This window comes from Camponotus vicinus, unplaced genomic scaffold (assembly GCF_025532165.1).
Source record: "Camponotus vicinus isolate PSW18456_S1 unplaced genomic scaffold, iyCamVici1.0 SCAF_2, whole genome shotgun sequence".
Lineage (NCBI taxonomy): Eukaryota > Metazoa > Arthropoda > Insecta > Hymenoptera > Formicidae > Camponotus > Camponotus vicinus.
Window position 1 is genome coordinate 16,537,736 of NW_028141956.1, and position 14,655 is coordinate 16,552,390.

The 14,655-nt window shown below is 34.0% G+C and overlaps 1 protein-coding gene and 2 long non-coding RNA genes across 52 annotated transcripts in view; 2 read left to right on the forward strand and 1 right to left on the reverse strand.

Annotated features, from left to right (window-relative positions):
* The window catches only part of Slo (calcium-activated potassium channel slo), a 103,026-nt gene that overhangs the window by 26,792 nt on the left and 61,579 nt on the right, over window positions 1–14,655 (reverse strand). For 26 of the 50 annotated variants that reach the window (XM_083091456.1, XM_083091452.1, XM_083091463.1 and 23 more), the window contains 5 exons: window positions 12,937–13,047; window positions 11,025–11,130; window positions 8,059–8,211; window positions 7,656–7,811; window positions 3,845–3,957 (listed from right to left, as the gene is read on the reverse strand). In XM_083091456.1, coding sequence (XP_082947582.1) covers window positions 3,845–3,957; window positions 7,656–7,811; window positions 8,059–8,211; window positions 11,025–11,130; window positions 12,937–13,047 — 639 coding nt within the window. Of the gene's footprint in view, window positions 1–3,844; window positions 3,958–7,056; window positions 7,170–7,655; window positions 7,812–8,058; window positions 8,212–11,024; window positions 11,131–12,148; window positions 12,255–12,936; window positions 13,048–14,655 lie in introns of all 50 variants that reach the window. The other 24 variants (XM_083091450.1, XM_083091501.1, XM_083091455.1 and 21 more) reach the window with 4 other exon arrangements.
* On the forward strand, window positions 6,857–7,906 carry LOC145966982 (uncharacterized). The gene is made up of 2 exons (XR_014437255.1): window positions 6,857–7,089; window positions 7,603–7,906. It is a non-coding gene; the product is annotated as an uncharacterized LOC145966982 (long non-coding RNA).
* On the forward strand, window positions 8,324–9,342 carry LOC145966983 (uncharacterized). Its single transcript, XR_014437256.1, has 3 exons — window positions 8,324–8,482; window positions 8,570–8,794; window positions 8,996–9,342. It is a non-coding gene; the product is annotated as an uncharacterized LOC145966983 (long non-coding RNA).

The window sequence follows — 14,655 nt, forward strand, 5'->3', positions numbered from 1 at the left end:
TATTAGATTATATTTGATTCCACATGAGATAAAATGCGTAATACATAAAAAATGAGGCAAATAAAAATAATTAGACTAAAGTGCTTATTTATTATTCATAATTTATACTATATAAAATATAAAACATTAAAGATACTAAGATATCTATTATAAAAATGACGACCATTATTTAATATTTTATTTTACCTAATTTGGAGTTCTCATACTTTATAAACTTCGTTTAGCATTATTAATTGACGAATATGTGTTAGTAAAATATGTCTATGTACACATCTACAACATGATGCATAACGGGATATTGTTTACTAACAAGAGATAAATCTTACTTCAAATATAGAAATATTTAAATTTACATCATTCATTTATTTACAAAATTATAAATTTCAAAAATATATTATAAATATATATAAACAACACCCCGTTATATCATCTCAGTGATAACATTGAATTTTCACTAAACAATCATGCAAACAATGCAACATATATTGATGAGTTAATTCCAAGCGGTCATGCAGGAAAGTCTTACGTAAAGGCGCTCATTACTTATCTAATAATACGAGCTGAAGCATGCCAAGATATATCGAAAGTTTCTATCGCTCTCTATAGGCTATCTATTACGCTCTAAGTTCCTAATCTAGTTCAAAGTTCCAGAAGGCATTCAAGAGATCCGATCTTATCCGTGTAAGGATTCAACAGATTAACTAACATTCGACAAACATTTTATATATACGATTGTATATATATATATATATGTATATATAATATACGGTGTAAAAGATAATAAAAGTATTCGTATTGTATTTAATGTGAAGATCACTTTAAAATAGATTTCTCACACACACAAACCAAATAATGGCGATAATCCAAGTGTGCGCATAACAATCCAAAGAGAAAACTCGAAAAAATTATATAGCTCTCTGTTTCGTGAATGATGCAATTCTGACCTCTGTACATTGACTGAAATATGTCGCTAAAAAATTCTATCTGTGAAGATATTACTTTTATTTACAAATATTTTTACGATTTTTTCATTGATTTAATAAATGTTTTGTTTAATAAATATGTAATTACCGCTTATTCTCTCACATACATACAGCTTTAAATTTCTTCACAATTAATTATCAAATACAAAATCCACATCACATTAAAATCAATAATTAGCGTCAAAATTTGTAAATTTTCAAAGGCTTGTACAAAAGCTATCGCTAGTGCGATATTTTTATAAACAAAAGTGCTGACAATTTTCCATGATTAATCAGAAAATAACAGACTTAAAAATCACAGAGATCAATAATGCAATCTTGATAGGCGAATATGGTGCAATTCAGACGGTTGAGAAAGGATATTGAATAAACGGCGCATTTACTTTGCCTTTAGAATTTTTTCATGATTTTCTAAGTCGTAAAATTATATTTTGAATGATAAATGTGTCAAGTGTTCTTGAATAATAATGGATATTATTAATGATATTTACCATAATTTTGTCGAAGTTTAAGATATATTATAAGATATATATTATCTATTTTAACTATATATATATTCTTTTTTGACTTAATGTTTTCTTTATAATATTTAATTTTTTACTGCAAAAATTCATTCGTATTGACATGAAATATGGCACGGTATTGGTGTGCTTGTTTGTCTTAAATACATATTTTTTAATTAAATTAATTTTAATTTTGCATATAGTATTTTACACACAGTGATTTGTAATCGGAATAAAATAAACAATTATGTAAGGATAAAACACGGAAATGAATTATTTCTACATTTGTTTTTATAGTGAATACTTTAGCACAACTCTCATTTTTGTATTAAGATTCACGGAAATAAAAATATTCCTCTCGATAAAAATTAATAACCTGTGCTAGTTCTTTCTCAAAAAAATATGTGTATAAATATTTTATTTTTTTATACTTTATAGATCTCTTAATTATAAGATAGCCACATGATTAATTGATTACAAGTCCCTATATCTTTAATGTGTGTGTGTCTCATGATCAGCGAGCAGATATCTATATAATATATTAGTGTTCGCAGAAAGCGATACCCCCTAATATTTTCGCAAAGACAAAACTGCGAGCTCGATTATAAAGTCTGTTAACAAACAATGCTTACTAATACATATTTAATCGGCAGAACTACGATCGATATCCACTCGTACATTTGTCCAATAACCTGTGTTACCAATGTGTTACCAAAATAAGTTTCACATACTCTTACATGATAAAGAGCAGCAGACATGCGTGTACAAAGAACGCGTTTTTGTTAAAAGATTAAAACGCTACATCTAAGAACACACACCATGACAAGGATATGGATATATATTATATAAAAAAGACAAAAATCTTGCCCGTTACGTCTTATGGTCAAAAATATTTATATAAAAAAATATCCAAAAAATATAGAATCTCTATATTATTTTTTGTTTCTTCGATAAAATCAGAATTTGAGAAAAGACACGGTACGCTTCTTTCTCATTTCGTCTCACGTTGCGCCGTAAAAAAGAAAACTGTGACATAATCGAAGCGAAATGCACGACTTATTGGGACGAATGCGGATTTTGCAACGATTCTTGCACGCGCATTTAATCACAACTAGTTAAAACTTACAAGAACAGCTGCAGGTCACGATATTGTGCGCGAGTCAATTTAAGATTAAAATCCTCAAGGTCGTTAATTAACTCATATCCGTGGCATTTAATGTATACATTTCATGCAAACTTTGTAATTTGTCATTTAATTACTTTTCACAATGGTTTGCACGCGATATGAAATAATAATCGTAAAAAATAGACGATCGATCGAATAGTATAAAAAAAAGAAAAGCAAAAAAATAAGAAAAAGAAGTTGTTGAAAAACAGAGAAAAAAATGTGTACGGGTTGCGTAAACGAATCAAGCTGTGAAAGGATTAAGCAACGCGCAATTTCAATCTCGATATCAATTGTTCCGTAAAATGGTATCGAGATATGGGGACGCTTATCGTTTCTGTGGTCTCGATACGGTCGTTAAAATTGTTCCCGATAGAAACATTTTCGGAAGCGTGCTTATTCGCACGCAAATCGTGTGCGCTGGTATGCGATTTCCAGCAATTTCCGCGACCCGAAACGTTTAAAACACTTTCGTTTCCGCAAACCGATTCCCCGGTCGCCAATCAAGCGATCCAATTATACCGAGCACGATCGGTTTCGATTTTTGGCACGCGACAAAGTCCGCATTCGTCCGTCATTACGTTTCTCTACTTTATTTCTACGCAATTCACAAAGATCTGTGCAGAATTTCGAGCAGCTCGAAAATAAAAATCAAAAATGATTGAAAAAATGGTCGGGGCACGATCAAACGGAGGCAAAAAGAGAGAAAAAGTGAATGGATTTGTACAGCTCAAAACTGGACTACTCTACGCAAAATCCAAACAAAAGGAGATAGACAAAGACGAGTATAATAGAGACCAGTAAAGAAAAATCGTTTAAAGATTGAAAAGATCAAGGTGAGAGGGCGATATGTATATATATATACGTTCTCATAAATATGTTGTAATATAATATATATGTATAAAGTATGTTTTTCCGGTATCACAAAATAGGTTAATGTATTTAATAATTCGTGAGACGCGAAGATATGAGACAAAGAGAGAAAAAGAGATAGAAGGAAAAGAAATTTGTATAATCGTATTAAAAAACAAATTGCAATGTTCCTGTATTGTATGTAATATCGCTTTTTCTTCATATAAATATTGTATATGATGGTCCGTATAATTGTCAATGTACATGTATGTCGCGTGACTGGCGTGAGTATCTGTTCGGTACGTTTATGTGTGTAACAGCCATTGGCAGCGAGAACTTACTCGCTGGCTTGGGGAAATGTCATCCCGGTAAAGGACGGGGAGAGGGTTTCCGTGTACATCTCGCAGCCCGTGCCCTGCAGGTAATCATTCTGCCACGCCTGTGTGTCCGGCGACTGAAACACCAATCAACCAAGCCCGACGTCATCATACTTTCATGATCTACGTGCGAGACCTTCCTCACAACGAAAAGTAGCAGCTGCATGGACGAGCTGCTACTCTTCCCGGAGGAGATTGTAATGGAATGTTTTATTTTTTGTTTCCTAAGCGCAAAGAAAAATAATTGTTTGATCAACGCGTTTGTCTAAAAAATTTGCCTGGAGTGCTAATCTTAGTCTTAAAAACAATTTAATTTTGTAAAAAATTTGATTAGGTTCTTTTTTCTATATAAAGTCGGATTCTAAGGTCCAGACAACACAAAGGTATAAAAAATATCTAAAAGATTTTCGTTTGATATATCTCTTAGAGACATTCTTGTATCTTCTTTTATACATGTTGCCAGAAATCATTTCTCCGATCGAGACAGAATGTAAGCATTTGGAAACGCCCTAATGTCGAATGGCGTAATCTGTATTATATTGACGCACGACGATCATGTACGATGATGTAGCTCGCAATTATAGCGACCGACAGGAGAGTAAGAATTGTTATCCTCCGAAACGAACGACCAACGGTAATGATCAAATTCCTGAAGCTGTAATTCCAGGGGCGAGCGCTTCTCATACTCACTCACATTCACTCTATAGCTGTACGTGGGCATGCATTCAAATTTCTTGCAAATTCTGTTTTTCTCATCAATCTCAACGATTCATCGATTAATCCAAGCCTGAATCTTTCTCGTATTTTCCTGTTGTTAAACGTTTGTATGCAAATTCTTCACAGTTATTTATTTTTGTGATAATCCTTCCACATAGCATATTAGAGTTCTAATGTATGCTAAGAGAGAATATTCTTTCATTAAACATGAAAGATGACAAAAACGACAGATCTTAGATTTATTTCTCGAGCTATCTATTTTTTTAAGTGGAGGAGCAAGATAATAGCGTTTCAAAAGTTGTAGATTCATAGTACAATATTTTTATCGAGATACTTCTGGCATTAATTTGTCATAATTTGTAAAAATAATTAAGGAACCTAATTATGTTTGAACATAATTATTAAAGTAAAATTTAGTTTTTAAAAAATATTATTTACTTAATTTCTGTTTTAAAAAGCGCTTTTAAAAAAATTGTACGTTGTTGCAGCTTTTCATTTGTACGAAATTGTTGTATAGAAGCCGAAAATACGAATCGTATGTTTGTGTTTCAAAGAACATTTTTGTCAAGTTCACGATGACAATAAACACGTTGCTGTAGAAATGACAATAAAACTCAGATCAAAGGATTGCCCTATGAATTCAGCAACTTCACGATGATCTGGCCACTGGTATTTACTCCGAACGTTCGTCCACCACTACACCAGTTTGATGAAAGTTTCTAGCCTGGTTCTCTCTAGACTAGAAACTTGAAAACAAGAATCGGATAAAAAAAACTCGCGAATGCTCTACGAGTCCAAAAGCTCTCTTCTCTAACAAGATCGAGTCGCACCATCGTCGTTCCTCTTATCATTCGTTTACTGTTAATTAATTGTTATTGTTACAAGTCTCTCAAAGTTACATGTATATATCAATTGCAGAGAAGGGTGAAAATATAGATACGTTACTGAAGCGATGAAGGGGTGGTTTACATCGATTAGGTGTAGCACAGATATGGTTTTATACAATATAATAGACATTTATGTATCATATTGTAATATGTATATACATATATGTACATATGTACACGGAGATTCGCTCCGTGTATATACATATGTATATTTATATATGTATATTTATATGCATATACACATATATATATGTATATATATATATATATATATATATATATATTGTGTGTATGTGTATATACTTATATATGTATATACGTTTACGTATATAGCGGAGTGGAGCGTAGTGAGAGACATAGGCGAGGCGAAGCTTCATCCCTTTTTTTTGCCTTCCGATTCAAGAGACTACGGACCTTCTCCGAGTAATTTTGTCGTAAATGTAATCGCAACATGAATATAATCGACGCGCAAAGCATGACTGAGAAATATAGATGGCAATGATTTTCCAGCGAGTTTTCTTTCACTATTCTTACTCAAAGAAATTCCTCTCGCTCGAGATTTTATCTAGACAACAGGGTTATACGCGATGAAAACCACAAGAGTTTTGTTCATGTCTTACAAGAAAGAGTAGAAGAGTCATTCGTTTTCCATAAATTTTTTGCACGGCGTAAGTCGAATGAATTAAATTATTTTTAATTGTCTATTGAAATAAATTTAACTTTGCTTTCTGTAATTATAACATTAAAATAACTTGATATGTGCTAAAGGCCTTTTTGTTGGATTTTATATTTAAATTCTTGAATCGTCTATTAAGAGAGATTCAATACGCCAGGAATTTTTTTTTTAATATAATATTCTCGCAAAGTAGATATACGTTTAATAAAACCAAAAAAGAATTGCTATAATGTCAATCTTTTAATTAAGATTATAAAAGCTAAATAAAATTTGTATTTGTTCTGTAAAATTTATTTTTTTTCTTTATCTTACATTTAAAAAAAAATGATATTAATTATCATTTCAATGTCATTATACGATAATCGTGTAGAAATATCTTTTCTACCATTGTTTAATTAATTATTGAAAAAGTAAAGTCTAATAAAAGACGATAAGGAGACTTAACTCATAAAACTATCTTATCTAAGTTTCTAATTTTGAATCCCTCTGCGACATAAAAGCGTAACATACAACGCAAAAAGTCCATAAAAATAGCGGGAGACCAAGTCCCCTACTTTTTCTCGTTAGACGACAAAATCGATCGCCATGCCACGTGTTCGCTATGTCACTCTGGCTGAAGAAGCATGAAAATAATCACACACGCGCCACAACACTATTATCGACACGGAATTAGCGTTTGTTTCGATACATCTCCCGATTGCGGTTTACCTCGTAACCACGCACCAAGAAAGAAACAACATCATGATGGAGAATACACGAGAAAGCGCAAACACGAGAGATCAAACAGGGAAGAGCAATGGCGATCGAGCGATGGATATTGCCAATGCTGGTCCCGTCTCTTGAATCAGATATACGCGTATCTGCTGGATGTTGGATTAGTCCATGGACCGACTTACTCAGTAGCTTTCGCAAAGGGCATTCCAATGAAGGTAGGGCTCAGTTTCTCGTCGTACATCTCCATTCCGGTTCCACGCAGGTAGTCATTCTGCCAAGCCTGCATATCGGGCGACTGGTACCAATCAACCAACCATTTCTAAATCACACGCTCCTATGCATGTACGGATTGTGCGCGTATGTCCACAGTGAGGTGCTCGTGTCCGACTATTTCCGGACGTGTCACAATATGACATGACGCGACGCGTAAGTTTCGAGTTGCTTCCGCATTTGCATTTGCATTTGAATGACCGTGCATATTGATAAAGTGCAAGAGAATTTAGCGATTTGCGCGAATTACGAGACGAAAATTTATTAGAAATTATTTCATCGAATTATGGAGATATTTGTTGGAGAAAATTTTGTTGGTGCGCTTGAATCCGAGTGATCGCAAGATCTCGATTTCGCGAAAAATACGACGACGTTATTTTTCCTTTACTTTTTTTTTGTACGCGATCACTGTGAACAGCCTGATCGTAACAAAGACCTATACGAGGAATTGCGTTCAGACATGCATAGATTAAATGGCAAGTGGACTGCCGAATAACAACGATTTACTGACCGTCTTAAAAGAACGCATCGCAAAGAGATTGGCCATCATTGTGCTGAAACCAGGCGCGAGGCAAGATTGTGCGATGAAACCTAGTTTCAACTCCGCCAGGCATATGACATCGTCACCCTGCTTCCAATCCCACGATGGAATGTTTAGTAAGTAGGCCTGGAACATATGATTTTTGATAGACGGAATAAAAAATAGTCATCGATAAAAACATATTGTGTTGCAACGCAACAAGAGAATATCTAATCCTCGAAACAGACACACGTACAAAAATCAAAGACAATTCTCTATAAATAAATTAAGAAGATAATTCTCTATAAAACAATTTTAGAAAAAACTTATTGTCAACATTTCCGCTTTGTTTAGAACAGAATTTATTTCCGAGCAACATCTCGATAACGGTTACCTTGTTGTGATACTGCATTAATTGAATGATAACGCGAATGTCATCCGAGTAGTTCTTGATGGAGATGACGCGCATGATGTTCGCCGCGTCTTCCGCGTCCGGATCCTGACAGTATTTGTTCGCCAGTACCAAACACGCGTCCGCTTCATGTACCTAAAAATCGGGATAATCCATTTCGTGTCGTCCGTTACTTCATTCTAACGTTGATTAATAGATAGGAAAAATGTATATTGGGCAGGACGTTGGTCTCAAAGCGATAGCAAAATAGAGATTGTTCTCTGCGCGTGTATTCGAAGATAGAATAGAGCAGAAAAGAGTAAAAAATACTAATTAATTAATCAATAAAATCGTATTTACTTCAGAGACAAGCAACTATATGGAACGTATCTCGCGATCGTCGCCAGGAAATCAATATGATATATGTGTAAGCTACAACTAAATCTACAAATCTATAATCTGTATTGGGAAAATTATTTCTTCTCGCAATAAATATAATATACGGGCTTTTCAGATTGATAGAATTATATAATGAATGGAAAACATTATTGTGATTTGGAGATACAATAAAGTGTGAAACAGAATATTTCACGATATAAAGGATACCATGGAAAAAATATGCATCTACAATATAAAAGTGATATGAAAGCATTCAATGAGACAACAATGACTACTTAGTATCGAAGATTCGCACGGCTAATAGAGTTGTTCGCTTGACGAAATGAACGAGGCAAATTAAGTTAGTCGAACTCATGAAAATTTATCGAGTTTGAATCCCATCAATTTACTTCATCTCTATATGCTTGATTTAATTACCAATTATTATTTATGTATATTAATAGACAAATAAATTTGAGGTTTATAATTGTCAGATATATTTAAAAACTATCAGTATTAAAATAAAAATTACTTTAACAATGTAAAATTTCTACTTTAACAGAAAAAAAGAATATCGCAACCGAACAGCAATGCATAAATTCTTTTCAATTCCTTCGTGCGCAACTTCGACGCAGTCGCACGATTCGAATAATGATGAAAGTATAAAAGCGAGCCTCTACGACACATTCCTTGGATATGCAAACCTTATCGATCATCGGGGGAAGAGGTCGTTTCATCTAAGTCTATACATCTGAATAATGGAGAAGCGCCTCTATCTACATGCTAATCTATTGGCTAACAAGACTTGGCATTAGCCTCGATGTGTAAAAAAACTATACAAACAGTCAAGAAGAACGTACCGTCCCGTCTTCGTCAGTGCAGGATCGATACGCTAACAGAGATATCACGATTGACTATCCCATATATATATATATATATATATATATATATATATATATATATATATATATATATATATATATGGGATAGTCAATATATATATATATATATATTAGATATTAAAATTCTCTAACAAATACTATCGTCTGAAAAGTAATTGTCTGGTAAACCAATCTCTCCACGAGAGAAACACGGGCACTTACCCATTTGGGTCGATGCAGGCATGGATCTATCCGGTGGATGCAAACAACCTTAAAGGGACTTTTCTCACATAAATGGCTATGCATAAATGTCCGTGTGTGTACGTGTCTACGTGTCTATGTAGGAAAAATTGATGTTGCTTTCCTCTCGGATTTGCTGCCGGGTATGTATAGATAGAAAGAAGAGACGAGATAGACGGAAAGATAAATAGATTGATAGATTGATAGATAGATAGATAGATAGATAGATAGATAGATAGATAGATAGATGGATTGATAGATAAACAGAGGCTATTAGATTGGGGTGACGTTATCGAAGCGAGCATAGGACTGAATATCGAGTTTTGGTCATGGGGTTCTCAGGTCTGCATTCCCAATTTTTTTTTTTTAAACCTCACGGATAATTGATCGAATTCGAAACCAGCTATCACAAATTGACGAGACACGAAAGCATATAGAGACTCCGATAGGAGTATCATATGACATCGTCAATGTATATATGAGTATAAAGGGAGACATACAGGCAACAAACATCCTGGAACAACAGCGTTTGTTATCGGCACAATGTCAGTTCTCGAACGTCTACCGATCGCCCACGGTAACAGCCGTAAGTCGCTCATCGATTTTTTTCTAACGCGAATACAAATCATGTAATCCCCTCCATCGCACTGTATAAATATTGTTTCAAACTTAAAAAGAAATTAGTTTTTAAATCTTCGTAAGAATAAAGAATTTATATGTATACACAATAAGAGAGAACATGTACGATGCATATGCATAAATATTTTATATATATATATATACTGCTGGACAAAATTAACGCATAATTTTTTTTCACTTTTTCTTTAAAATTTTTCGTTAAAATTTAAATCAGCTTTTAAAGAAAAAGTGAAAAAAAAATTATGCGTTAATTTTGTCCAGGAATATATATGTATATATGAAACGTACAAAAATATTTATAATTTTGATAAAACATTTTTCTTTTCTCTATCAACATTTACATTACAAGATAAACTTGAAAGAAAAGATGTTAGAAAATTTTATGAAAAACAAACTTATAATATGTAAAGTAACAGAATTAAAATTTAAATTTTTTAGAATTCACAAATCTCTCAACATATTTAAAATAATTCTTATTCTAATTTAATTAAAATAATTCTGACTATATTAATTATGCGACAATAAAAAGCTGATACCGTGTGTCGAAATATGACGAGCCGATAATTAACAAGTTGAACATATAGGAAAGGAAAATAGAAATATAATAAGAGTAAAGGGCAGACGATCCATTATATATATATATATATATATATATATATATATATATATATATATATATACATATATATATATATATATATATATATATATATATATGTATATGCATATATAAGGGGAAAGTTGTTAAATATGTATCATATATATGGGTTTATAACGCGCATATTTCTTGTATTGAGGAGGCAGATTGTTCGGTTGTGGTAACAAACTCACCTTAACCCGCTGTAGATCAATCGGGTTCATGATGGTCCCCTGAAAGAACTCCACGGTGGTGAAGTGCCGCTTGAATAGTCCTTCCAGTTCGAGATCTGGCGGTTTCCTGAACGGATCCGACAAAACGATACGATTCTTTTTATAAATAACATTCACCTCAGCTGTGGACGGGCGCCTTTTTTTGCAAGAATATCGTCGAGTAGCGGGCCGACAATGGTCGGCGAAGATTTCATTAAAAACGTAAATAAGTAATACAGATTCATGGTTCACGTGCCCGTGGCCTTTGAGGGAAAACTTAAACATCATATTGCGTGTGTCATTAATTCATCGAATTCGTCGATCTCCATTCTAATCGAATATGCGATAGAATTGTACGCGATCACTCTCAAAGGAAACGGGAACGCTAAGGCGTATAATAATAAATCTCTAAATAAGTCTCTACTGCACGCTGAGTCGGCTCCATAGCTCAATACAGCATACCATGCAGTCGCAGGCGGTTGCTTTCTACGTAAATATAGATAGATACGTATGTATATCTTTCGGCCGTCCGGTGCCGCGTCGCTTTTGTATTCACGAAATGTATTCTTGAAAGCGCTACTTTACGGTCAGATTGCCGTGAATTCTGATACAGTAAACTCGAATAAAAATCGAATTTCTGTCAATACGTGCATCGATGATAATTATGCCGCACCGAACGGTTCGACAGTTCGTGAATGAAAGAAGAGAGAGCAAAAGAGCGAAAAGAGAGAATAAATCTAAAGAATGTAGCGAACATTGGTATGATCCGCAGATGTATTCGTATACGCACGAATCACTCGCAAGGTTTGCGAGTTTCTATAAAAAATAATGCAATTATCAACATGAGACTGCATGACGTGTGACATAAATATATGTAAATATAGATAATATATATATGCATTTATAGAGAGAAAGAGAGATACATAAGTATATATATCGATCGACCATCACACGGCGTGTTATACCCAGGCGAATAACCGTGTAATAACCTAAAGAACTGCAAGGAAACAAGAAGCGCGAGCGGCCACGTGGAGGGCATTGATGGAGGGTTGGTTGATTGGTTGGTGAAGGTTTTCGTGTGTTGGTTGTTCTAGGGTTCAGGGTACCTTGACGCGCTCCAGATCCACGGCATTCATCATAGTGCCCTGAAAAAACTCCACGGTCGTGTAATGCCTCTTCAGAAGACCCTCCAATTCGAGATCCGGCTCTTTCCTGAAAACACAAACCACCCCTTACGACTATAGCGATCAGACTACACGGGCGACCGCGTGAGAAACGTGATCTTCTTCTTTGTTTATCCCCTTTAAGAGTCCGTGTTATTGAACGTCAATGGAAAATCTCTGTTCGTAATTTGAAACGCTATTGGAATAACCAAGTTTTACGATCGATAAAAGACACGGAGCTAATGGAATCTGATCGCTTTGAGTCGTCTGGCGACAGAAAATCTCTCGATCGTCGAAGGGCGACGTATACTCACCACGAAGTCGCCAACATAAAAATAAAATATTATTCAATATAAAAGAAACTGTAAAGAAATATAAGATGACAGGACTTGAAAGAAATATAAACGATTGTATATTCTATTAGAATCAAATACACAAACCTCTATTTCCTGTAAAAAAAAATGCGTTTAATGTAAAAAAATTTAATACGAATGGTTATTATTCATCTGCATCAACCGATAACACAGATGAATTAATGATTTGAAAATAAATGTGTGCGTATGTATGAAATAAAATTCGCATGAAATATATTCACGTCAAGTGGTAATCCTCTCAAAACCATTCGTAATATTAGTCAATCGATAAATACAATTCGGTAATGTCGCAAGGATTAAATCGACATCTGATACGAGTCGACAGAAATGTCAATTTTATAAGAACACCGATCATACCTATGCAAGAAGACAACTTCTACGTCGACGTCCTCGCGATCTTCGTGTAAGAAATCCTTGAGAAAATGCGAGACCGATTCGTAGGTGATGTGGCCGCACACAACAATATGTCTGTCAACACAACGAACATATTAGATTACGTTCTTATCAGGGTGATATTAATAAGTGATATAGGAAAAGAAAGGGAAACTCTCAAGCAACTACTATATACACGCTCTATGTAATATATTAACTGCAGATATATATATTATATATAAGTCCTTCTCTGTCCAGCCACAACTTCAATTTACTTTAATTTTTTCCTCTGCTGAATAAGCTTTTCATCGAATACTTCTCAAGATATATATCGTGAAAATAGATAAATGGCGAGAAAAGAGAAGAACGAATTATGTGATGCTGATAGAAAATCGAATTATATTTTTTTCTCTTCGTGCCATTTTAGTCTGCTGCCACAGTGAGATTAAAAATCTTCATTTTACTTTCTCAAATTACATTATATACATATACATATATATATATATATATATATATATGTATATATAACTTTAAAAAAAGAAATAAGAAATAAATCGATATTACTTTTAATTTGGATTTTTCAAAAATTCAAATAATCTTTAAATCGATTGACAGTTGAGTTTATTTAAAAAATAACTTGGGCAATATTATTCATGAACATAATAAAAAATAATAAAAATTATTTGGCACTTGAATAATACGCGAACTGTGCGCATACCTGTGAAATAAATAACAGATCAATGGGAGTTAAACTTACCACAAAATTGCGCTAGGAATTGGAGTGATTTATTTTAACCATTTAACATGAACAACTATACACATACACACACACACACACACACACACACACACACACACACACACACACACACACACACACACACACACATACCTATATACATGATAAATTAGTAGTGCTAAATATACGATATACATAGGTTAATGCTGACAAGTGTCTGGTCAAATACGCATGAGTGCAGGCTCATTCGTGTATTAGTTATTGCAATACGTCAAGCACAAAAGTCTCTTCTACAAGTGTGTAATCTCTACGTGCTGCGTGTATATATGTATATATATACATATTAATAGTGACGTATTTTTCTATTTCTAGAAATGCCACCGTAACAGGTAAGACTGGTGGTGCCTAAAGATAATCAGCAGACTTGCAGAGGAAAAATAGCAGAGTTCGACCGTGATCATTCCATGCTTAATGTCTCCTATCCGGTGACATTTGACTCCATCATGAACTCAGTTTTGCCTCATCGTGCAATTCTCTTTATTACGCGTAACAAAACATCTTTCTCATAAAGAGAGGTCGCGCGACAGGCGCTACTGAATCCGATACGAGTCCAATGTCCATTGTTAAGATTATTTTCACACTAATATACGGACCTGACGCCATATACGTATCGAATGTGAGTGTCGTGGATGTAAAGAGTTGTTTACAAGTCATTTATGTGTCAACCGTTACAAAAGTTGAGTCGGATTAAGAAAACGCAGGGATGTGTGTCGCGAATCTATCACAAATCGGATGCGCGCGTTGTTTAAGGAAAATCGAACGCTCGTATAATTCTGTGTGTTTGTTTCTTTTTTTTGCCGTAATATGAAATTATTCACGTAAGCGTGTCTGCCGGATATTCCGATATCGATATGCCTTTATGCGCTCAGACTATTTAATTTATTAATACTTGGGTTTCGCTAGAT